At 40.7% G+C, this 26,568-nt stretch overlaps 1 protein-coding gene and 1 pseudogene across 3 annotated transcripts in view; one reads left to right on the top strand and one right to left on the bottom strand.

The window, feature by feature from the left end:
* The window catches only part of LOC105484288 (FYVE, RhoGEF and PH domain containing 4), a 261,001-nt gene that overhangs the window by 76,347 nt on the left and 158,086 nt on the right, over nt 1-26,568 (top strand). Inside the window, exon 1 of one of the 3 annotated variants that reach the window (XM_071071906.1) lies at nt 16,030-16,194. The exons of the other annotated variants lie outside the window; for them this stretch is intronic. Within the exon in view, the coding sequence (XP_070928007.1) occupies nt 16,185-16,194 (10 nt within the window). The 5' untranslated portion in view covers nt 16,030-16,184. Of the gene's footprint in view, nt 1-16,029; nt 16,195-26,568 lie in introns of those variants that run through there. 3 annotated transcript variants of the gene reach the window in all.
* On the bottom strand, nt 4,824-4,916 carry LOC112427171 (U6 spliceosomal RNA; annotated as a pseudogene).

Here is a 26,568-nt window from a genome sequence, read left to right as displayed (position 1 = left end):
TGAAAATGGAAACTTTAAATATTTGTTATTAATTGTTTAGACCCTGTGATGGTTAATTTTAGATGTTTCTCTTTCTCTGTCTTTCCATTCTTTTCCTGTCCTTGGACATCAGAACCCCGGGCTCTTTGGCCTTTGGACTAATTAGGGGCCTGCCAACCTTCCCCCCAACCCCCACACCAAGCTCTCAGGTCTTTGGCCTCAGACTGAGAATTACATCATTGCCTTCCTTGGTTCTGAGGCTTTTGGGCTTCAACTGAGCCAGGCACTGGCATCCCTGGGCCTCCAGCTTGCAAATGGCCAGTTGTGGGACTTCTGAGCCTCCATAATCACGTGAGTCAATTTCCCTAATGAATTCCCTCTCATCCATCCATCTCTCTCTATCTGATCTATATCCTATTCGTTATGTGTCTCTGGAGAACCGTGGCTAATATGTATTCTAGAAAAGCCTCCTGAGACTTAGAAGCTATGTTTCCTTTGTTTAAACGTTGTTGAATTGATCTACATGTAATGCATTAGATTTTTCAGAAGAAAGAAAAGGTTTATTCCACATTACATCTCTTCAGAAGCCCACCCAAAGGGGATCTCTGTTTTGGCTATTTATTGCAGTGTAATAAACCACTCTAAAGCTTAGTAGCTTCAACTAGTGATTTATTACGTCTCATGATTCAGTGGGCTGACCAAGCTGTTCTTCTGGTTCATGTGGTGTTGGCTAGGTGCTGGAATGGCTGTGTTCCTCTGAGACTTGGATGGGTGCTCAGCTGGGACCTGGTGGATGCTTGGGTCACTTGTGGAGTTGTATCTGGATTCCAACAGGGAGGCAGTGGATGCTACCCTACACAGTTAAGGACTAGGCCCAGAACCGGGACAGCATCATTTCTGCCATGTGTCAAGGCAGTAATAGGCCCAGCCTACATCAGTGTGGGAAGGGACTAAACAAAGATGTAAGCACCTAGACATGTAGTTCATTGGGGATGATCACCAAAATAACCACTGACCAGACTGTGCTCTCTGGCCCTTCACACATGCATGATAGAGCAGCCCACACAAGTCTCTCTCACTCACTCCATTACTACATCAGCTTGACGGGTCTAGGATCTCATCCTGTAAATCAGGTCCAGTTGCAGGTGAGGCTCCTTGAGTGCAGCTCATCTCAAACTGAAGACCTATGAACTAAAAGGACACGTTATTTTCCCTTCTTCACCACTTTCCACCCCAACATATAATGGTAAGACAGGGACAGGAAAATTGCATCAGATATTCCTCTTCAAAAAGGTATTAGGGGCTGTGGGCCGTGCGCGGTGGCCAATGCTTGTAATCCTAGCACTTTGGGAGGCTGAGGCGGGCAGATCACGAGGTCAAGAGACTGAGACCATCCTGGCTAACACGGTGAAACCCTGTCTCTACTAAAAAATACAAAAAATTAGCCAGACATGGTGGCGGGCATCTGTAGTCCCAGCTACTTGGGAGGCTGAGGCAGCAGAATGGCGTGAACCTGGGAGGCAGAGGTTGCAGTGAGCTGAGATTGCGCCACTGCACTCCAGCCTGGGCGACAGTGCGAGACTCTGTCTCAAAAAAAAAAAAAAGGTATTGGGGCTGTGGAGAAATCAGAGCCCTGACACACTGCTGGTAGAAATGTAAAATGGAACAGTTGCTTTGGAAAACAGTCTGGGTAGTTCTTTGAAGGTTAAACATAGAGTTGCCATATGATCCAGCAATTCTGTACCTAAGCATATACTCAAAAGCAATGAAACCTTAGTTCCACAGAAAACATTGTACATAAATGTTTATAGTTGCAATATAATATCCGAAAGGTGGAAACAACTCAAATGTCCAGCTGATGAATGGATAAATAAAAAGTGATATGCCTGTATGATAGAATTTTTTGGCCATATGAATAAAGTATTCCTACCTACAACATGGATGAATCTTAAAAATGTGCTAAGTGAAAGAATCCAGTCACAGAAGACCACATATTGTGTGCTTCTATGTATATGAAATGTCCCAAACAGCCAAATCTATAGACAGAAAGATTAGCGTTGCTTAGGCTGGGAGGGCTGGAATGGGGGAAGGTGATAGCTAAAAGGTATAACTTTTTTGGGCTGGGAGAGGTGGCTCATGTCTGTAATCCCAGCACTTTGGGAGACCAAGGTGGGTAGATTGCTTGAATCCAGGAGTTTGAGAGTAGCCTGGACAGCATGGCGAAACCCCATTTCTACAAAAAATACAAAAATTTGTCAGGCATGGTGTCACGTGCCTGTAGTCCCAGCTACTCCAAGGCTGAGGCAGGAGGATCGCTTGAGCCCAGGAGGTTGAGGCTGCAGTGAGCCATGATTGCACCATTGTACTCCAGCCTGGGTGACAAAGCCAGACCCTATCTCCAAATTAAAAACAAATTTATTTTTGGTGTGATGAAAAAGGTCTAAAATTGATGGTGGGTGTATGTATCTGTGAATATAGTAAAAACCTTGCCATTGTAAACTTATTTAAATAGAAAAAAGCAGCAGATGTGACTGGGAGACACATGGCCGTGACTGGTACATAGCAGTTCTGACATTTAGCTCGATCTATATCCTTGTTGAGGAACTAGTTCACTACCGGGTGCCTCTCTTTGGCCCTCATCTCCATCCCTAGGCTCTTGGCTGTCTTCTGATTCTTTCTTTTCCACAAGAAATGGCCCGTGTTTTTTGGCCTCTTCCTGTCCGAATAGGGGTGCTAATATTTTTCATTTTTAACTAGCTCTATTAGTCCAAGCTGATGGTGTTTCCACTGGTATATTTCTCTGAAATGCCTTTTGGGTTTTACCATAGATCTTTTAGGTGTTCACAATATTAGATAAAAAATGCCCCTACAAATCTTTTTAAGATAGGACTTTCTTTACCCTGGACTGCCTTTGTATCAGACTGTCATGTGAAAATAACCTTTTATTGTCAAAAGCTCTACTGTCTGGTTTAGTTGATACTCAAAGCACCCACTTAAGATTCTTTAAAGCCTTTTGGTCTAGCTATGTGATTCCAAAAGCATGGGTGTCTGTACCAGCAGCATTTGTTTCACCTGGGAACTTACAGTTGAAGTCTGCATCCAGACTTGGAGATGAAAAACTGTGATGATCCATCCCAGCAATCTAGGTTTTAATAAAATCTCCATCTGAGTCTGATGCATATGAACTTTTAGAATCACTGGTCTAACAGAAAGTCCACGAGCAACCACCTAACATCTTCATGAGGTCTCAAAAAAGGGTCTTACCAGTACATCCTAGAGGCTCTACTGGTAGCACTGGATTTGATCTTTGCCCTAAGGCCATTTCTTATTTTGAGTGGTTTTAAGCTTAGCTGGTGAAAAGAGGAATTGTTTTATTTTTTAACCCATGAAGTCCAACTTCTTTGTATTTCCTCTGAATTCTGCTTAAAAAGGAACCAAACAGTTCCTTTTTTAATTCATCTCACTACTCCTGTATTTTATTATAGGCAGCTAAAAACAAGCCAGTTGGCACTTTTGACATTCTTGGAATTCTCCTTAGTTGGGTCCATGAGTTCATTAGGGACCCTTTCTGTCCTCCATATTACTGTATGAAACGGGTCTGCTGCTTTTTCTTGGGTCTCCATTTCTTCAGCCACCAGTAACATATCTATACTGTTTTTCAAATCTTTACTAACAGTCTTCTAGCTGTTGTCTACCACCTGGACCCAAAACCAGTACATATTTTGAGTTTTTGTTACAGCAGAGCCTCACTTCTGATACCAAATTTTATTTTGTATCTGTTGTTGCATAATTAATAATTTCAAAATTTAATGGCTTAAAACAAGTATTTTCTTGAGGATGGTCTTGCAGTTTGGCCAGAGTTTGGTAGGAATGGCGCATCTGTGATCTGTGTGCTGTCAGCTTGGGTGGCTTGATTTGATTTATTTCCAAGATACCTTAATTATATGACTGTCAAGTTGGTCCTACCACCTGAGGTTTTAGTTGGGATTGTCAACTGGGGCCTTAATTCTACTCCACACAGCCCTTCCTGATGCATGTTGCTGCTTAGACCTTCTCACAACGTGGCAGCTAGACTCCAAAAAGCAGGAAGCAGAAGTTGCCATGCCTCTAGCTAGGTGGAGGGTTATGGTGCCTGTAATACCAGCTACTCAGGAGGCTGAAGTGAATGGATCATTTGAGGCCAGCCCGGGTAACAGTGAGAACCTGTTTCTAATTAAAAAAACAACAACAACAACAAACAAAACAGAAGTTGCCTGGACTCTTAAACATTAAGCTCACAATTGGTATACAGTGGAATTTCTGGTCTTTTCTGCTGAACAAAGCAGTCATATACCTAGCTCAGATTCAAGGAGGTGGAGAAATATACCCCATCTCTTAGTGGGGGTAGTGACAGAAGACACTCTTGGCTTAAGGTTATGAGTTGGTGAAAAGTAATTGTTTACTACTTGAAAAACTCGAAGATCTGGCCAGGCGCGTGGCTCGGGCCTGTAATCCCAGCACTTTGGGAGGCCAAGGCAGGCGGATCACCTGAGGTCAGGAGTTCAGGACCATCCTGGCCAACATGGCGAAACCCTTTCTCTACTAAAAGTACGAAAATTAGCCGGGCATGGTGGCAGGTGCCTGTAATCCCAGCTATTCAGGAGGCTGAAACAGGAGAATCGCTTGAACCCAGGAGGCAGAAGTTGTAGTGAGCTGAGATCATGCACTGCACTCTAGCCTAGGTGATTAGAGTGAGACTCTGTCTCAAAAAAAAAAAGGAAAAACCTTGAAGATCTGGAAAGAGGTAGCAAGAAAACCTTTCCCTATAAAGAGCCTCTCTTGATATCAGTTTGTTGAAATCTTATTTTAATATGGAACACTTCACGAATTTGCATGTCATCCTTGTATTCTTCTCTGTGTCATTCCAATTTTAGTATATGTGCTGCCAAAGTAAGCACTATTGGAAGGAATTTTAAATGGTATATTTCACAGATGGACAGAAGTCATTTTAAGTTCCTTGCCAACAGAGTAACACTCTCCAGCACCATTGGTTGTGTCAAAGTTTGTGTGTGACAGGGAAGTGTGAATGCATTTATACATCTTACTTGATCTTACCAGTGAGCTGTGTATTTTTTTAAAATAAAGCTTGCCTTATACACTACTCAATGTAGAGAAAGAGTCCCCTTCCACACACTCCCCTCCTCAAAATAGCAACCAGATGCTCAAGAGTTGTGAACAATGAGAGGCATAATCTGGATGCATGGTAGAAATGATTGTGGTAAACCAAAGAGGGAATAATGGGATGACAGGAGCCCAGGGCCTTCTATCACTTGGAACTTTCGTGGTGCAGCTGTTTGTAGATTGCTAGGAGATGACAAAACAGATGGCAGCAGAGGTTGCCTCTGCCTTTGCTTATTCACCCGAGTCATCTATTAGGTTTGCTCATACGGGATAGTAAATGGCTTCCTGAATTTGTTAAGCACTTAGACTCGTAAATTTCTCCATGTCTTATTTGGAGTTCTGTTTAGAAAAAAAAATATCAAATTAATGCCCTGTGACAACAGTGATTCAACAGAGTTTATATCCATCTTTCATAGAATCTGATTAGTATTAAGTCTTTGACCTTTATTTTGTTTTTTTATCGTATTGTTGTACTTTTGATTTAATGCTTTTGTTTCTGGTTATACATTTTCTTGATAGCATCCGTAAGTTGTTGGTAAGTATTGAAATAACTTAAATATTTTTCTTCAATGTGATTGTGTTTTTTAATGAGACAGAGTCTCAGTCTGTTGCCCAGGCTGAAGTGCAGTGCCCCGATCTCGACTTTCACTGCAGCCTCCATCTCCCAGATTAAAGCAATTCTCATGCCTCAGCATCCCGAGTAGCTGAAACTACAGGTGTATGCCACCACACCCAGCTAATTTTTTGTATTTTTTGTACAGATGGGGTTTCACCATGTTGGCCAAGCTGGTCTTGATTTCCTGACATCAGGTGATCTGCCCATCTTGACCTCGCAAAATGCTGGGCTTACAGATGTGAGCCATTGTGCCTGACTTCTTGTTAAATATTGAAATAACTCGAATATTTTTTCTTCATCATGATTGTGAAAATGTTTGGGATAGCACAAGCTTCCCTTAGTTGCTTGCAGTTTTACTCTGCCACACCTGAGTAGTTTGCAAGTGTATCTTCTTCCATCCTCCTCATACCTTACCAAGTCTGGTGGAGTAACATATTTAGGAATGATCTTATGGGTAGCGTGGTTGAGGCATGATCACAATTATGATCCGTGTCATATGAATCTGCATGAGGAATCCTTCCAGCTCCTTCTTGATATTCTCCATCCCAGTGTCAAACTTCTGTGGCACGATACCATTACCAACTGTTTCAACAACGATGCCCACACTCTTGGTTTCTAGAGATTATTTCCTTCTGTATCTGTGCAAATTATAGCTCCGTTTGCTTTGGGATATGCTAGATACTTATCAATCCGTCAAGCAATTATTATATGTGAACTAGTAAAATGTTAACTAGGAGACACAGAGGTGAACAGGAAATGTTCACTGTAATTGGCTCCTTGGTCTTCAGTCTTCACAATTTTTCAGTCAGATTTGAAAGCTGAATGTAGTTTTCTGAAGGCTTGGAGTATATACTTGTGCTGTTTTAGGAGGTCTCTGAGTTTTTTTGGTGCTCTTGCCTTAGAACTATACTTAGTCATATTTAATATTGTTTCATTTCCTATTAAATATGACTAAAGTATAGTCATATGACTAAAGTATAGTCATATGACTAAAGTTTTGTAAAACTTGCCGTGTTCTATTTTATTTTTAATAGAGATGGGGTCTCGCTGTGTTGCCCAGGCTGGTCTCAAACTTCCGGCCTTAAGCAGTCCTCCTACCTCAGCCTCCCATGAGTTCTTACTATTTTAAACTTCTGTTGTTAAGAATGTATTCTTGCATATAATTTTTAAATTATCCTTTATTTCCCCTGGGTAGGTACATAACTTTCTGATTAAGGAATATATTCCTTAATTAGCCTAGCAGTGAGAGGTCTGTATTTTCACAGACCTCTCACTGCTGGGCTAATTAAATTTAATCCTCTAAAGATTTTTCCATACATTTCACTCTTCCCTGTAGTTTTAGTAAATTGTCCAAATAGTTATATTTGTTTACTATTTAACAGAATTTATTTTTTCCACTTGACCTTCTCTGCAGAAATCTAAGAAAAATTTATAAAGCATTATTATTTTTTCTTTTTTCTTTTCTTTTTTGGAGACTCAGTCTCTGTCACTGTGGCTGGAGTTCAGTGGCACAATCTTGGCTCACTGCAACCTCCACCTTCCAAGTTCAAGTGATTCTCCTGCCTCAGCCTCCCAAGTAACTGGGACCACAGATGCATGCCTCCACATCCAGCTAATTTTTTGTATTTTTTTATAGAGACAGGGTCCTGCCATGTTGCTCAGCGTAGTCTCAAACTTCTGGACTAAGTGATCTGCCCACCTCAGCCTCCCAAAGTGCTGAGATTACAGGCATGAACCACTACGCCCTGGCTGTAAAGTCTATTTTTCAGCATATTCTGCTTATTTGCCCCAAATGGATATACTTGTTTGTTTGTTTGTTTGATTGTTTGTTTTTGAGACAGAGTCTTGCTCTGTTGTCCAGGCTAGAGTGCAGTGGCGTGATCTCGGCTCACTGCAAGTCACTGCAAGCTCTGCCTCCCAGGTTCACGCCATCCTCCTGCCTCAGCCTCCCAAGTAGCTGGGATTACAGGTGCGTGCCACCACGCCAGGCTAATTTTTTTGTACTTTTAGTAGAGATGGGGTTTCACCATGTTGGCCAGGATGGTCTCGATCTCCTGACCTCGTGATCTGTCCGCCTCAGCCTCCCAAAGTGCTGGGATTACAGGTGTGAGCCACCGCACATGGCTTTTTTTTTTTTTTTTTTTTTTAAATCTTGAGACAGGGTCTTGCTCTATTGCCCAGGCTGGAGTGTTATGGCACCATTATGGCTCACTACAGCCTTGATGTCCTGGGCTTAAATGATGCTCTCACCTTACATTCCCAAGTAGCTGGAACCATAGGTGTGCACGGCCACATCCGGCCAATGTAAAAATAATTGTGTGTGTGTGCATGCTGAGATGGGGTTTCCCTATGTTGCCCAGGCTGGCCTTGAACTCCTGGGCTCAGCATCATCCCACCTCAGCCTACCAAATTGCTGAGATTACGGGTGTAAGCCATGTGCCCAGCTTGTGTTTGTGTCACTGCAAGACCGGCTTGCAATAAGCTGAGATAGTGCCACTGCACTCCAGCCTGGGTGACAGAGTGAGACTCCGTCTCAAAAAAAAAAAAAAAGAAAAAAAAAAGCCAGGCTTGGTGCCTCATGCCTGTAATCCCAGTACTTTGGGAGGCTGATGCAGGTGGATCATGAGGTCAGGAGATCAAGACCATCCTGGCTAACATGGTGAAACCCCTTCTCTACTAAAAATACAAAAATTAGCTGGGCATGGTGGCATGCGCCTGTAGTCCTAGCTACTCAGGAGGCTGAGGCAGAAGAATTGCTTGAACCTGGGAGGCGGAGCTTGCAGTGAGCCGAGATTGCACCACTGCACTTCAGCCTGGGCAACAGAGCGAGACTCCGTCTCAAAAAACAAAGAAAAAGAATACTTAAATACTGTATTGGTGTGTAAATTATATCTTTAGTATGTAAGTTAAAAGACAAAAGGCAAAACTCCACCTGTCAAAAAAGATTTTTTAATAGGAGGAGGGGGCAGTGAGTGGAGTAAATAAATGGAGAGACATGCTGTATTCATGAATTGGAAGGCTCAGTATAGTAAAGATCTCAGTTATCCCACATTTATATAAAGGTGTAACACAATTCCTATAAAATCTCTGGCAAGATTTTTGTAGCTAAACACAAGATCATTCTAAAGGTTTACATAGAAAGCAAAGTAGTAGACTGGGTATGGTGGCTCACCCTGTAATCCCAGTGCTTTGGAAGGCCAATGCAGGCAGATAACTTGAGTCCAGGAGTTTGAGACCAGCCTGGGGTAACATGGGGAGACTTTGTTTCTACAAAAATACAAAAGTTAGCCAGGTGTGGTGGCTGTAGTCCCAGCTACTCAGGAGGCTGAAGCAGGAGCATTGCTTGAGCCCAGGAGACTGGCTACAGGGAGCCAAGATTGTGCCATTGTTCTCCAGCCTGGGTGACAGAATGAGACCCTGTCTGCGGGGAGAAAAAGGCAAAGTAACTAGGATAGTAAACAGTTTTGAAAAAGAAAAATGTATGTGGGATCACTCTATTCACTTTTAGGATTTATTATGTCACTACAATCTTCAAGACTGTGATATTGGAAGAGAGATAGACAAATAGAGGAAACAGAATATAGAACCCAGAAATACGCATGCATAAGTACAGCCAGCTGGTCTTTGACAAAGGTGCAAAAGTATTACAGTTGAGGAAGGATGATCTTTTTAACAAATGGTTATAGAGCAGTTGGATGTCTGTGGACAAAAAAATAAAAATACCTCAGCCCCTACATAAAAATTAGCTCAAAATAGATCATTTATTAAAATGTTAAACATAAAACTGTAATACTTTTTTTTTTTTTTTTTTTTTTGAGACAGAGTCTCACTTTGTCACCAGTCTGATGTGCAGTGGTGCGATCTCGGCTCACTGCAACCTCCGCCTCCCGGGTTCAAGCGATTCTCCTGCCTCAACCTCCCGAGTAGCTGGGATTACAGGCTCGTGCCGCCACACCCAGCTAATTTTTGTATTTTTAGTAGAGACAGGGTTTCACCATATTGGCCAGGATGGTCTTGATCTCTTGACCTCATGATCCGCCCACCTCAGCCTCCCAAAGTGTCAGGATTACAGGCGTGAGCCACTGTGCCCAGCCAAAACTGTAATATTTTCTAAAGTAATACTGTAATACTTTCTAAAGAAAACATAGGAGAAAATCTGATAAAAAGTTCTTAGCCATGACACCAAAAGCATAATCCATCAAAAAAAGTTGATAAATCGAATTTGATTGAAAGGAAAGGCTTTTGCTTTGCAAAAGTCTGTGTTAAAAGGTAGAAAAGACAAGGTTTAACCTGGGGAAAAAACCACTTGGAAACTCTGTAGTTGACAAAACATTCTATCTAGACTATTTAAACAGACCTCAAAACTCAACGGTAAAAAACAAAAATCAATTAATTAGAAAATGGCAAACAACATAATGACATGTTTCCCCACAAAGGATATACAGAAGACAGACGAGATAAGCACGTGTGAACACTTATGATAATCATAAGACCTCGCAGTTATACTTCTGGGCATTTATTCCAGAGAAATGAAATGTTAGAGCCACACAAACAAGTTGTACATGAATGCCCATACCAGTTTTATTTGTAATAGCCAAAACCTATGAACAATGAAAAATTTTGTTTTTTTGAGTCAGAGTCTTGATCTATCATGCAGGCTGGAGTGCAGTGGTGCGATCTCGGCTCACTGCAACCTCTGCCTCCCGGGTTCAAGCGATTCTCCTGCCTCACCCTCCCAAGTAGCTGCGATTAGAGGGGTGCACCACTATGCACAGCTAATTTTTGTATTTTTATTAGAGACTGTGTTTTACCATGTTGGCCTGGCTGGCCTCAAACTCCGGACCTCAGGTGATCTGCCCGCCTCAGCCTCCCGAAGTGCTGAGATTACAAGCGTGAGCCACCTTTCCCACCAAAATGTTCTTTAATACATGAATAGCTAAACTAACTGTGGTACATCCACACAGTGGAATTCTGTGCAGCAGGACAAAGGAATGTGAGATTGGTACCTGCAAGAACTTGAATGACTGTCAAGGGCATTATGTGGAGTGCAAAAAAGTAATCTCAAAAAGTTGCATACTGTGTGATTCTGTTTATATAAGAAACATTCTGTAAGTGACAAAATGGTAGACTTGGAGAACAGGTTAGTAGTTGCCAAGTGTTAAGGATACTGGGGAGCAGGGCATTGGGTGTGACTAAAGAGGTAGTTCCAGGGAACTCTGTTAGAATGATTGTCTGTATTTTAACTGTGGTGATGATTACACAAATCTATACAAGTGACAAAGTGGTATAGAACCAAATACATTGTAGCAATGCCAGTGTTCTAGTTTTCATATTGTGTTATGGTCTTACAAGATGTAATGATCAAAGGAAACTGGGTGAATGGTACACTGGACCTCTCTGTCATGTTTTTGCAACTTCCTATGAGTCTGTAAGTATTTCAAAATAAAAAGCTAAAAGATATATCCAGACTTTAGACCTATGCTGTCCACTAGCCACAGATTGCTTTAAAAATAACATCAGCCAGGTGCGGTGGCTCATGCCTGTAATCCCAGCACTTTGGGAGGCTGAGGCGGGTGGATCACAAGGTCAGGAGTTCGAGACTAGCCTGACCAACATGGTGAAATCCCATCTCTACTAAAAATACAAAAATTAGCTGGGCGTGGTGGTTTGCACCTGTAATCCTAGCTACTCGGGAGGCTGGGGCAGGAGAATTGCTTGAACCCAGGAGCTGGAGGTTGCAGTGAGCCGAGATCATGCCATTGTACTCCAGCCTGGGTGACAGAGTGAGACTCCATCTCAAAAGCAACAACAACTACAACAACAAAAACATCAGGCCAGGCGTGGTGGCTCCCGCCTATAATCCCAGCATTTCGGGAGGCCCAGGTGGGCAGATCACTTGAGGTCAGGAGTTCGAGACCAGCCTGGCCAACATGGTGAAACCCTGTCTCTACTAAAAATATATAAATTAGCTGGGTGTGGTGGTGTGCACCTGTAGTCCTAGCTACTTGAGAGACTAAGGTGGGAGGATCTCTTGAACCTGGGAGGCAGAGGTTTGCAGTGAGCCAAGATCATGCCACTGTACTCCAGCCTGGGTGACAGAGCGAGGCTATCTCAAAAAAAACAAAAAAAAAAAAACAAAAAAAAAAACCAAAAAAAAACTAAGTTAATTGAAATAAAAGAATAAAAGTTAATTTCAGTTCCTTGATCACACAAACCATGTTTCAAGTGCTCACGTGGCCACCTTATTATATACCATAATTATAGAACTTTCCATTATTGCATAAAGTTCAATTGGGCAGTCTGCTTTAGATAAAACCCTCTACAGTAGTGCCAGTTGTCACATGTCTTGGTACCTACACATTTCTTAGAGAACAGTCTCAAATTTATAAATCAAAATAATTGTCTATACCAGTAAGATTAAATAGAATAAATAAATTTAACAAGCATTTTTTTAAACAGTGCCATGACTTTCAAGGCCACATTCTATATTTTAATGAACAAAGGAAATGAAGTATTTGCTTCATGTTTGAAATAGGAATAAGGTGTTTTTCCTTATCTGCCAAAGTAGTTGCTTTTTCCGTAATCACAATATAGCATATTTAGGAGATGGCAAAACAGAGACAGATGGGTAGGGAAAAGAGAAATTCTGGCATGAAAAGTATTTTGAATATCCCATACTTCTTGTTTTCTATTTCTTAGTGACCAGCTTACCAATGGTAGCTTACCATTGCAGAGGAAGTGTGATTTAGCAACCAGACCTTAAACCAAAATTCTATTTCTGGCTCGAAGTGACCTTGAGGAAGTTACAAATGTGTTCTTCTCATTTGTACAGCGAATAAGCAAATTAAGATCAAAGCAACTCTTGCTGAGCGGACTGTAGGATTGCAAGATATGTTACTCTAAAATGATCCCACTATTCCAGATTATATATAAAATGATTTGCTTACAAGTAGATTAAATGCAGAGTTTTCAGGAATTTAGTTATGCAAAGAATCACATGAGGTAGAAAGAGGAACTTTACCAGGCATAAAAATTTTTAAGTTTTGAGTTTGGGGGGAAAATACAAGAAAACGAAGACATATTGTAAAAGTTTTTATTTCATCCCAGGTTGACAAACTTTGGGAGGATAAGCAGACATTCTGCACTTTAGAATCAGGTTTTGAAGTTTAAATAGTTGAGGATTTGCATTCCAGACCTGCCATTTACTATCTGGAAAGTTACTTTCTCAGTTATAGATGATGTGTAGATTTTCTCAGTTTCAACACCTAATAATGACTTTTTGTTGAGGTGGTTATGAGGAGAGCACATAGCAAGTTAAGTATACTGCTATGATTACTGATAATCTTAATTTTATCAAGATACGGAATATAATAGTGGTATTAGGAAAATATGAATAGCTTATGGTATTCTCTTTTTATGAAGCTTTATTTTTAGCCATGTGATAATTTTTTGTGGGTAGCATACTAATTTTAGCTTGTAACAAATTGGTTAAAATCGCAGTTCCTAGAGCCATTCTGAATTTTAAGTGTGTGTGAGTAAATTGATCAGGATCTCTTGATTTAAAGCCAGTAGGGATAAATCTGTATTTTATAAAATCTAGAAGGCAGAGAATCTGTGCATAGAACTCAGAAAAACAGCACAATCACACATCTATGAGTGCAATTTTATTTCAGTGTAATCCCTGCAGCAGTTTTCTATGGCTAGATCCATGTAATCTCTGACTGAATAGTGAAAGGTTTAGTCAATTGTAAAGATATATAAAAATCTACAATATACAATGTCAAATTATCAGAAAATATTCCATATAACTTTTCTTTTTCTTTGCCCTCCAAACTGCCAAAATATTGAAAAAGAGGTCAAGAACAAAAGGCAGCATACTCATGAGGATCCTTCTGGCCCTGGTTCCCAGTAGCAGTGCAGGACAGTTCCAGTTTTAGCCCATATGGTCAGTTTGAAGTTTCCTGCAGTACTTTTCTGAACTAGAGAGAGGGAACCAAAAATGCTGACATCCTCATTTGACATCTTCACTCCAGCCTGTGTAAGTGCCAGCACTTCCTGTATAAAACCTATCCTGACTGTAGAGGACACCCCCAGCCCTCAGCTGACCTGGATGAGGATGATGGCTGGAATTGGTGAGGTTTGGAAAGCATGAGCCCTCAGATGGACACCACCGCAGTATATGAACATGCTGTGTCTTATTCCTATACCTTTCACTTCATAAAGATCAGCTTTTAAAGTTTATGAAAATAACATCCATTGACAGCAAGTGATTGTTGGAGGTAGGTTAGTAGCTCTCAAAATCACCACTCCATTGCAGTATTATACTAGATTATGGTGTGTTCAAGAAAGAGTTAATTATTTAGATGTATAATGCCTTGGAAATTACACCAAAGAAGATCCATTGGAAGCTCTGAATTGTACATATCTTGTCTCCCTCATACAGTATGGCTTTATCTTGACTGCCTTATCAGTCTTGGCCTCAATTTTCTTATCCACGCAGTGGGAGGATTTCTAAATGGCTTAAGACTTAATGATGTTAGTGTTACTTCTCCAAGTAGTTTCCTCCATGCTTCCACTTGTTGGTTCATAAGCTATATCAGGTATCTGTTTTACTATACCCATCAAAATTTTCTCACGTACTCTCAAAATGCTTTAAGGTAATACACAATTTTCAGTTTGTTATTCTTGTAGAAACATAATAATTTTAAGAAGTGATATTATAAAGTTGAACTGAGTCTAGGTATTATGGTTTGATTCTGACTTCAACATTTAAATATTACATGAAAAGGGACATTTGTGTTATTATGTAAATGTTGAATTTACATGGTCATTAATGTTTAGGTGTGTTTGAAACATCTGTTATGTGATAAATTAACTAAAATAACCCTTTTAGGCTAGGTGCGGTCGCTCATGCCTGTAATCCCAGCATTTTCGGAGGCCAAGGCAGGTGGATCTCCTGAGGTCAGGAGTTCAGACCAGCCTGGCCAACGTGGTGAAACCTCACCTTTACTAAAAATACAGAAATTAGCCAGGCATGGTGGCGGGCACCTGTAATCCCAGCTACTCTGGAGGCTGAGGCAGGAGAATCGCTTGAACCTGGGAGGTGGAGGTTGCGGGGAGCCGAGATCACGCCACTGCACTCCAACCTGGGTGACAGAGGGAGACTCTGTCTTAAAAAAAAAAAAAAAAAAAAAATTCCCGTTGTATTTTTTAAGAAATGGTGCCTTGCTCTGTCGCCCAGACCGAGGTGCAGTGGTATGATGATAGCTCACTATGTAACATCAACCTTCTGGGTTCAAGTGATCCTCCCACCTGTTGAGTAGCTGGGATGACAGGCACGTGCAGTAACACACAGCTAATTTTTTAAAATTTATTTTTGTAGACATGGGGTCTCACCATGTTGCCTAGGTTGGTCTCTAGTTTCCGGCCTCAAACATAAAACATTCATTTTAATCCATAATTTTAATTTATAGGCATAACAAGGATGAGAAATTTGCCTACCAATCAGTGTCTTCCTCTTTTAAAAACCTGACATGTTTTTGTATAGAAATTACTTGGGATTGCTAGGTAACCCGCATAGCCATTCCTGGAAAAAAATGGAAGGCCCTTTTTTGCTTTTGGGAATATGGAGAGCTTATACACAGTTTCACTATTCAGCATTGCTTGCACTATTTCTTACAATTTTCTGATGTCTGTCAGAAAGAATTCCGAGATCTTTTATGACCTATTTTTTTTTTTTTTTTTTTTTTTTTTGAGAGAGTCTCTCTCTGTCGCCCAGGCTGGAGTGCAGTGGCCCGATCTCTGTTCACTGCAAGCTCCGCCTCCCGGGTTCAGGCCATTCTTCTGCCTCAGCCTCCTGAGTTGCTGGACTACAGCACCCGCCACCACGCTCGGCTAATTTTTTTTTTTTTTTCTATTTTTAGTGGAGACGGGGTTTCACTGTGTTAGTCAGGATGGTCTCGATCTCCTGACCTCATGATCCGCCCACCTCGGCCCCCCAAAGTGCTGGGATTACAGGCGTGAGCCACCGCGCCCGGCCAAGACCTATTTTTAAAGGGAAGTTTGTTACAAGCCTAAATGCCATAAATGTAATAAAGTCACGTGCATTTGGCGTCATACTTCCTAGTCCACCCCCAGTGTTCTAGAGCTCTCTCACTACATTTTGAAACACCTTGGTGGAATTTTGAAATGCATTACTTGCATAGTTCCTTGAGGCTGCATCACTGCTAGAAGAAGACTTATGAAACAGAACTCTGTACTTCCCATTAGATAGTTCTTTATCATGTTGAACACTAGAAGTGTAAGTGTCTAGTGTCTAAATACAGAATGCCTATAGTTTCTACCAATAAATTATGGATCCAAATCCTTGCTCCAGAAGCAGGAAATAGGTTAATCAGAAGACTGCTGGATGTTATGAAAGGAATCTTTTATGGGGGGCTGTGAGTATTGTTTTGCAATTGCCATTTCTGAAATATCTTAGCTTAAAACATTTGGATTTTTTCACTATGCAAAGTATAAAATAAATGAAGTAACAGGTATTTCTCTTTGTTCACTATTAAGTGACAGTAATTTGTACCATTATGGAAAAATTACTGTGGATTTTCTTTAGAGTAATTCAGTGCTGTGGTTTTAGCACAAAGGTGTGTTTTTTCTTATCTTCATGATCCAGGAACAATTACTTGAGGGAATGGCATTTCTCCCTGTGAGTTTGTGGCACAGAGTGTTTCCTGAGAGTAGTGGAAGTAAGTGCAACCACTGTTGACCCTTGTCATCTCAGTCTTTTTTATTATAACCTCTTTCCTTCTACTTTTTTCACTTGTCTTCTATTTCTAATGTTTAAGATTTATGCTTTAGCCAGTTTCTTAAAACTTGTGTACCTAATATTCTCTTGGTCATCAATTATTTGAGGATAAGAATTCCCCCTACTGTTAAAACATTAGCAAGGTACATTGGTAATTCTCAGGCTTAAGGATTTCTTGAAGTAACATTATCTGATTTATTGGGATCTGAAGCATAGTTGACTCGACTAGATACTTCTATCATTGTGGCTTAAGTGATCTTGTAGTCTTTTATATTTAACTGAAAAACCATTTTAGGTGGATGTTTTTGTTCAGAGAAACATTTTAAATTTTAAACCAATATTTTTGTTGAGTAGGAAGGAGAAAAAAGTAAATATCCAAGTATCAGCTACTATAACATTTTGAGGTGTTTTTCCTCTTTGTAGCTATCGTTTTGTGAAACTGAGGCTATACTGTGTGTGGATTTTGAATTATGCTTCTCCCTCTAACCCCCACCAAGTATCATTAAATTATTTCAGGTTACTAAAATTTCTTAGGAAATATCCATTTCAGTTGCTGTACTCTATTCTGTTACAGGGTAGTACCTTAATTAACACATCCACTATTATTAGATATTTAAAATTTTTCTAAATTTTGTTTTATAAATAACCGTGAGAAGAACATGAATTTGTAAGACTATCTTGCAAGGTGCCTTTGGTTGGGGGGAGTCTCACTGTAGTTGTATTCTTGATTTTAAGATATCAATAATAGCTCGACCTTAGATTTTTAAGCACAAACATTGAATTAGGATTTTAAACACATGTGTTGGGCATATATTTGTTTAAACTTATGAATATTGCCCTTTTTACACTTTTACTTCTATGTGACAGGTAGCGATGTGCTTACCATTTTAAAATTTATGTTATTGTTGTTGTTGTTATCATTATTATCATTTTTTAAGAGACATAGTCTTACTCTGTTGCCCAAGCTGGAGTATAGTGGCCTGTTCTCGACTCACTGCAACCTCTGCCTCCTGGGTTTCAGTGATTCTCGTGCCTCAGCCTCCCAAGAATGACAGGTGCATGTCACCACGCCTGGCTAATTTTTGTGTTTTTAGTAGAGATGAGGTTTTGCCACGTCGGCCGGGCTGGTCTTGAACTCCAGACTTCAAGTGATCCGCCTGCCTCGGCCTCCGAAAATGCTGGTATTACAAGCGTGAGCCATCATGCCCAGCCAATTTATATTATTTATTTATAGAAACAAGGTTTTCTCACTATGTTTCCCAGGTTGGACTTGAACTCCTGGGCTCAAGCAGTCCTCCCACCTCAGCCTCCCGATAGCTGGGACTATGGGCAAGTACCATCACACCTGCCTTAGCCATTTTAAAAATGTGGATTCCATTGCTTTTTTCAGAGAGACAAAGTGGAATGGAAGCCATAGAACTTATTCAGATAGCTGGACCCTTGAGAAAACTAATAGAGGACTTCAACTAAGGCAAGCTCTTCTATGTTCCCAGTCTTATATGAATGAAAACTAGATCCATGCATAGGAGATAAATCAAGCCTGGGCTGTGAAAATGTTGGTAACTGGAAAAACAGAAATTCACAAAGCTTTTGGCCAGTTTTTCTTTGTTTTATTAGGTTATCAATGGCCTTAGATTTTCCCAAATAATTCAGCCACAGAAAAAAAAAAGAGAGAGAGAGAAAAAAGGCTTTTTGTTTTTTAACATTGTGACATTGTAAAAAGTTTCTGTGTCACAGACTTGCACCAAGATGGTGTACTGACCTTTCTTGGGGAATGAATAGAACTGAGTTTAGAGTACTTTGAGTTACTTATAAATTCTTAAGTGTGCCTTCTATTTAAAACTTACAGTCATAAAGATAATAATAGAAGAGAAATAGCTAGGGTAATATGATTATATGGTCAGAATTTGGAAGTTTGAAGCCTTATCTTCAAGTAATTTTAGACCAGAAAATTTGAGGTGTTTTTTTTTTTTTTTTTTAATTTGACTTCAAGATCTCAGGGGATTTCTTTTTTTATTTGCCCATTCTTTGTGTTCCCTTTGTGAGCTTAGATGGTGTAGTATAGGCAACAACCTGATTTTTTTGTTTAAAAATACATTATCTGATTTGTATTAAATCCCAGATATATGTTAATATTAAAAAATAAGTTGGCTGAGCACAGTGACTCACGCCTGTAATCCCAGCGCTTTAGGAGGCCAAGGTGGGCAGATCATGAGGTCAGGAGTTCGAGACCAGCCTGGCCAACATGGTGAAACACCATCTCTACTAAAAATACAAAAATTAGCTCGGTGTGGTGGCGCTTGCCTGTAGTCCCAGCTAGTCAGGAGGCTGAGACAGGAGAATCGCTTGAACCCGGGAGGCGGAGGTTGCAGTGAGCTGAGATTGTGCCACTGCACTCCAGCCTGGGTGACAGGGTGAGACTCTGTCTCAAAAAAAAAAAAAAAAAAAAGTAACAGTGGGATTTATTATAGAACCTATATTTTATTCTCTGTGATAAGTAGTGAGTATATTCATTTGTAAGACTAAAAGTAGACTCAGAGTTAGTCTGAAAACCATACTAATTTTTTTTCCTCCTGTATTTGCCTTCATTTTCTTTTCTTTTCTTTTTTTGTATTTCATGCATCTCAGCCTGTCATATGCTTCTCTTCAGTGTATGCCTGTAGTGCACATAAGTCTTCTAAGGATCAACTTTGTAACTGAACCAACTGGACTCCTGTCCAGGAGTTTATACCCTTCTTGGCATCTCTCCTGCCCATTTGTTTAATCTTTCCAACTCATTTGATCCTCTGGTATTAGAGCTGACAGCTGCAGTTGCATATGGAGTTCATAAAGTAGCTGAATAATCAAATGTCATGACCCAGTTCTTGTACAGTTTCACTGATGACTAAATCAACAACTCTTTTCATATTCAAGTGGGAATGATCAAACTGCGTAATTTTCTTTGGAAGTTCACGTATATTCAATGAGTAGTTTTACCTCCTATGTCTTTCTATAGCAGAAATGCTACAGACTTATTTGGCAGGTCAGGTGGAACATTATCTTGATTTTACAGTTATCTTGATTTTACGAGAGGAAAGTTTGTGTATAAAAGGGGTTGATGATTGATTCTGAGTGATATTGTGTCTGCGAACTCCTTGTATTATTGCTTATTGAGCACCTATTAGACACGGTGGTTTGTGTTATATACACATTATTCCTGATCCTGAGAACAATCTTATAAGATAGGTGATAAGACCCTATTTTTCGTGTGGAGAAAGCAAGCTCAATGAGGTTATTTTATTTATATTAAAAAAAATCAAGACTTTGGCCTATTAAAAACATTTTTTTGTCTTGTTAAGTTGTCCGAGTTCTTCATGTATTCTGTATGTCAGAGATATGAGCTAAACGTGTTTTTCTCCTCTAAGGCTTTCTTTTTCATACTTGGTATCCTTTGAACAGTTTCAGTCTTTTCCTTTACCGTTAGGTCTCTGTATCCTGTTTTAAAAACTTTGCGTACCTGAAGGTCATAAAGGTATTTTCCTATAGTATTTCCAGAAGCTTTACTGTTTTACCTTTCACATTTAGGTCTATGACTCATCTGTAATTGATCTGCGTGAATGATGAGAGGTAGGAATCAAGATTCATTTTTTGTCCCATTTGGAGTGACTATCCTTTGCCCACTATATTTTAGTGGCAACTTTGTAATCTCTACAGTTTTGACTAAAAATTCTGACATTTGACATTTCCAGAATCTAAACTATCTCAGATGCTTTTTGTAGTTTTTCTTAAATTGTCTCAGGCATAGACTATGTTTTCTATTTTATCTAGTATAGTATAGTGAGATAAAATAGAAAATATATATTGTAGGAAAAGAGATTTTTATCAGTCTTTTTTTTTTTTTTTTTGAGACAGCCTTGCTCTGTCACCCAGGGTGGAGTGCAGTGCTGGGATCTCGGCTCACTGCATCCTCCACCTCCCAGGTTCAAGCAATTATCCTGCCTCAGCCTCCCGAGTAGTTGGGACTGCAGGTACCTGCCACCACACCCGGCTAATTTTTGTATTTTCAGTAGAGACAGGGTTTCACCATATTGGCCAGGCTGGTCTTGAACTCCTGACCTTGTGATCCACCTGCTTCGGCCTCCCAAAGTGCTGGGATTACAGGCATGAGCCACCACGCCTGGCCTTATCAGTCTTTTTTAATGGGATGGCAGCAGCTGGGATGTATACATTCCTGCAGGGAAAGAGAAGGAAATGGCTTCACATTGCTAGATGGAAGCAGTATGTGTGTCTGTGGGTATAATCTTCCTAGCTGCACTTTTCCCATAAATTTCTTTCTACTAAAAATCAGGAAAGGTTGGATTATAGTTCCTTTCACAGGAGTGAAAGCAAGTATCAGAGGAGTCATCCATTCAAAACAGAGTTCTTCAACTGCAGTATCTGCTGTGTTCTGTGTGTGCGCTGGGGTGTCTTTTCAGTCAGTCTACACAGTTCACCAGACTGGAGACCTTTTACCCTGCCTGATTTGTTTTGTTTTACTCACTCTTTTCAATGACCCATTGGATTTTTAAGTAAGCACTGAGGTAAAGACTTCCATGAAAGACTTTTGGTTTTGGCCGGTACGAAGAGTAATGGATGCTGGAATACCTTCTGCCAGTTAAAAAATAAAAATAAAAAAAGAACAAACTATAAAATTGGAAAGATATATAGGCATTATAGGAACATATTAGAAACAAATTATGAAGATATAAGCTTCCACCTTAAGGAAATAATTAAACTCTAAGTAGAGAGAGAAAGGTCAAATAGCCCTACATGTACTAAAGGAAATGAATTTGCAATTTAAGATCTAGTAAATAATGCCATAGTGCTGCCAGTCCAGGAACCGCACTTTGAGGATCATTGTCTTAGGCTTCTGAGGTCTATAAGCCTCTTTTAATTGTCTGTGTGTGGTATAACATTCTTGGTAAATGTTTGTTGAATAGAATTGAGAGCATGACATGGTACCAGGTACAGAAAGTCCCATCCCTTGAAACACCTAATAATTTTTTTTAACCTTTTTTCCTTGGTAAGGAACTTTTGTCCTTCTCTCTAATGCATTTCAGAAAATGTATGTTCCTGCTGATACGGTAAAGGTTTCATTTCTTATGTTTGTGAAACTATATCTGAATAAGAATGCCTCAGGGTTTCCTTGGTACATATACATCGTATACGTCACTATAGCCCATCATGAACATTGTGAGCTATAATGTTCCTAGGTATGCTACTTTAACTGAAAATCTTAAATCCTGTTTTATATGTTAAATCAAAAGTAACACTGATCCTCTTTCTAGCAATGGCAATTTGTTATTTTGGTCCAGGGGCAGCGGAAGTGTGGACTGGATTATGTCTCTGCATGTTTTTGCCATTTCTCTGGCATTACAGTTCCTTCAGATACTGCGTTGTCCATTTTTAAAAGAAAAGAACCAAATTATAGCATCCCAATTGCTTGTTAACATTCATGAGTTTTATCCAGCATGAATCACTATTCAGCTGATGGTTGAAAATTTTCTAAAGTGAACAGCACTTTGGAGACTATTAAAAACCTTTTTAGAAAGATAGTGACTCTGGACAATGAATTAGCTTAACTTGCAGGAGGAAAGTGTACATCAGCTGACAGGTCTTCTTTGAATCAGGTGGCAAGCCTTCTTGGCAGAGTGTTTATTTAAAGAAACTTGAAATGAATGTATTGACATTTATTGGGCTGTTACAGAAATTAGGTTCATAAATAGTGCCAACCTCTATGAAATAAAAGTTAATTAAGTGGCTTAATTACACATCAAAGTCTCCTTTTAACCGCAACTACCTGACATGATTGAGAAAATACAAAGCAGACTCTTCGGTCGAAATCATTTCATAAAATTTGTTACAGAGCACAATATTCAGAAAAACCCTAATTCTGATATGTGTCACACAATACCTTTCAGAAATGCACCAAAATGCTGATTGTGATTATGTCTACACAATGGTTTTATAGTGGATTTTAATTTCTTCTTTTTATCAAAACAATTGATGTTAGTTGCAACTCATATTTTAAATATACTTACAAATATGTTCCACAGAATGTGTCTTTGAAATTGCTATAGTTTATGATAAAAGTGTTAGAGCAGGATGTACAATATGCTGCTTTATAAACATAATACATTTGTGATATATTCATGTGTAGAGGTATATGAATGTATACCAAAATGATAGGAAAAGGTATCATTGGCAGTTACCTCTAGATGATGGGAAATAAGCTATGTTGGTTATATTTTTGGTTATTTCTCTTATAATTTTTAAAATAAAACCTTAATTCCTGGTTCACAAAGTTTTTTAAAAAGCAGTCGCAGCAAGCATGGGAATCAGTATTTCTTCTAGCTTTAGCAAAGGTGAAAGGCTGGTGCTGCGCCACCTCGGGCAGCCTTGCCTTCCAGGAACAGACAGTGAAGGTGGAACAGACTCTAAGAGAATGTAGTTGGATGCTTATGGACTGGGCAGCTATTATGGACACCCAGGCCTGCTGACTCTATTTCAGTTTTCAAGGTGAAAACTCTGGTCTGAGCTCATTGCACCCGGTTGGGATTTAGATGACTGCCAGATTTAGGTCACAAGATGTCTGGGTCACAGCCAGGAAGGTAGAAATCTAGCATCAAAGTCACTGGGCAGTCAGCGTCCAGCTACCTGGCAATATAGCAGAGAAATAGGGAGATATGGAAAAAGGAGTTTTTGTTTTCCTTTGTTTTCCTTAGTTTTTTAAATGTTTCACTTGATTTCCAGTTTTGTTAAGAATGGACTTCTCTTTCAAGTTTCCTCAAAAAGCATGGAGAAAGTCAGTGACCTCTGCAGGGTCCTCATTGTCTCCCAGGCTGTCACACCGCTTTCCTTTGAGCCCTACTCTGTTGTCCTGGAGAAGGTGTGGTAATCTGATGAGCCAGGGTTATTAGTCCTGGGACATAGGCTTCCTGTCTGGCAGCTCATCAGGACTAGAAAGCATTCTTGCTGCTTGACCTGCTTCAGACACTTGTCACCCACCTCCACTCCATTAGCTCAGATGTGTCAGTGACCCAGGTCCACAGTTACCTCCTGAATAATCAACAGTGGTGCCGCCCAGGCTTAGCATTACCTTCATGCCCAGCCGTTTTTTATTTGTTCCTTCAACAAAGATTTAATGAGCACCTACTGCGTGCCAGACACTGGAGATTTCTTGGTAAACAAGACAAAGCCCCCTGTCTGTATGGATTTTACCTTTTAGGGTAGGAGCCATAAATTAAAGCAAGGGAAAAAGAAATGTTCAGTATAATGTTGGGCAGTGATACCTTAAACAACAAGCAAGGCATTGGAATAGATAGAAAGTGACAGAGGTGGGAATAGTACTATTTTTGATAGGGTGGTGGGGAAGGAAACACCTGAGGAAGTGGCATTCAGCAGATTTGAATGAAGTGTACTGAAGAAACAAGAGGAAGATCTGGATGAAAATGTCTTAGGTAGAGGGAACTGCAAATGTAAAGGGTCTGAGGCAGGAATGAGCTTTGTAGTCAAATTTCATCAGGGAAGTGTTTTTTAAGAGTTGGTCTAGCTATGTTGCCCAGGCTGGAGTGCAGTGGTGCGATCAATGCAGCTTCAAATTCCTGTGCTCAAGCAATCCTCCCGCCTCAACCTTGCGAGTAGCTAGGACTACAGGTGTATGCCACCACACCTGGCTAACTTTTTTGTTGTTGTTGTTGTTGAGATGGAGTCTCGCTCTGTCGCCCAGGCTGGAGTGCTGTGGCTGGATCTCAGCTCACTGCAAGCTCCGCCTCCCAGGTTCACGCCATTCTCCTGCCTCAGCCTCCTGAGTAGCTGGGACTACAGGCGCCCGCCACCTCGCCCGGCTAGTTTTTTGTATTTTTTAAGTAGAGACGGGGTTTTGCTGTGTTCGCCAGGGTGGTCTCGATCTCCTGACCTTGTGATCCGCCCGTCTCGGCCTCCCAAAGCTGGCTAACTTTTTTATTTTGTTTTTGTAGAGATGAGATCTCGCTATGTTGTCCAGGCTAGTCTTGAACTCCTGGGCTCGCGATCCTCCCTCCTTGGCCTCCCAGAGGTGCTGGGATTTTGCAAAGAAGTGTTAAAATACCTACACAACTGTTCATTGGACCAATTTGTGAGGGATGGTGAGGTCTTTTACCCACCTCCAGCCATATAATCAGTAAAATATTATTTAGTTTGCTTTCTTATTTACAGAGATTAAGAGCTTCTAGCCATTCAGTCGGATTCCATGTCTGAACTGATAACTTTATATTTTAACAATGAATTGCTGTGCGGTAATATCTAAACACATTTACTGGTGATATCTGTTTTTATGAACATCTGTTCAGTGAACATTTATTGATCTTACCCGATTTATTAGATGTGATGGAGGAGAGAGCAGGGCACAGAATTGCTGATGAAAGAAGTGTTCAGAATCCTGGAGAACCAGGAGAGCTGGTTATGAGAAGGCCAGGGAGGAAAGGTCAAGAAAGAGGGCGTGATTGGCACCCAAGAGGGTCCAGGATGCGAGAACTGAACCCGACCTATGGGTTTGGAGCTGAGATGTCACTGCTGGCCTTGCTGGGAGCAGTGTCAGTTGAGTGCTGGGTCAGATAGATGTGGCTGAGGAGTGACTAAGAGGTGAGAAGTGACTAGACCTCCCACCCTTTTGATAAGCATAGAAAAGCAAGAAAGGAATGAGCTTAGACAGCTTGACAGTAATATGAATGGGGCCAAGAGGTTTTTTTCGTAAGAGACTTCTGTGTTGTTGTTTTTTCACGATAGGAAGTCAATTGTTTGACATTCTGTCTTCACAGAATAGAGTCCCCCCACCCCCCATTTTTAAACCTGCTTAATACTTCTTATAGCTGCATAGTTTTCCAGATATTCAAAGAGGTTTCACCTACATGATCTCATTGATCTTCCTGAGACGATGGTACCAAATATTATGCCTGTTTATTTCTTAAATGAAAGCCTCAAAGCTCAGAGATTGTAGCTTAGAAATCACCCTGCTAACAAGTTGTTTTGTCACATACTCACATTCACAGAGTTTGTGAACCTATATTCACAGCATTAACCAATCATGATTTGCCCCATATTTAACTGGTTATGCCTTGGTTATCTTAGAAAAGAACCCAGAGCATTTATGAAATAAAACTTGCAGGGCGATTAAGAAGCTTTTCAGGGCTGGGCGCAGTGGCTCACGCCTGTAATCCCAGCACTTTGGGAGGCCGAGGCAGGCGGATCACAAGGTCAGGAGATCTAGACTGTCCTGGCTAACACGGCGAAACCCCGTCTCTACTAAAAAATACAAAAAATTAGCCAGGCATGGTGGCGGGCACCTGTAGTCCCAGCTACTTGGGAGGCTGAGGCAGGAGAGTGGCGTGAACCCGGGAGGCAGAGCTTGCAGTGAGGCGAGATTGCACCACTGCACTCCAGCCTGGGCGACAGAGCGAGACTCTGTCTCAAAAAAAAAAAAAAGAAAAAAGAAAAAGAAGAAGCTTTTCAGAACCCCCTCCACCACCTCCTTCCATATCCTCCTGCACACACACATTGATCTCACCCGCCTTGCATATCACTGCTGCATATCTGTTTGTGTGCATGCATGTGCGCACACACACACTCTGCCTACCCTGCATACACACCCTTGCTGCATACAAAACCTCAAATTCAGTTATCTTCAAATGTCATAATTAGATGCACCTCAGTCCTAGTCTTAAGGGACTCTTGCCCACCAGGCTTGGCCACCCTCGCTTTTCTTTTTTTTTTTTTTGAGACGGAGTCTCACTCTGTCGCCCAGGCTGGAGTGCAGTGGCCCGATCTCGGCTCACTGCAAGCTCCGCCTCCCGACTTCACGCCATTCTCCTGCCTCAGCCTCCCGAGTAGCTGGGACTACAGGCGCCCGCCACCGTGCCCAGCCAATTTTTTGTATTTTTTAGTAGAGACGGGGTTTCACCGTGTTATCCAGGATGGTCTCGATCTCCTGACCTCGTGATCCGCCCGCCTCGGCCTC

Source organism: Macaca nemestrina, chromosome 10 (assembly GCF_043159975.1).
Source record: "Macaca nemestrina isolate mMacNem1 chromosome 10, mMacNem.hap1, whole genome shotgun sequence".
In the NCBI taxonomy this organism is placed as follows: Eukaryota; Metazoa; Chordata; class Mammalia; order Primates; family Cercopithecidae; genus Macaca; species Macaca nemestrina.
The sequence above is the reverse complement of the archived record's forward strand: the minus strand, read 5'-3'. Positions and strand labels throughout refer to the sequence as shown.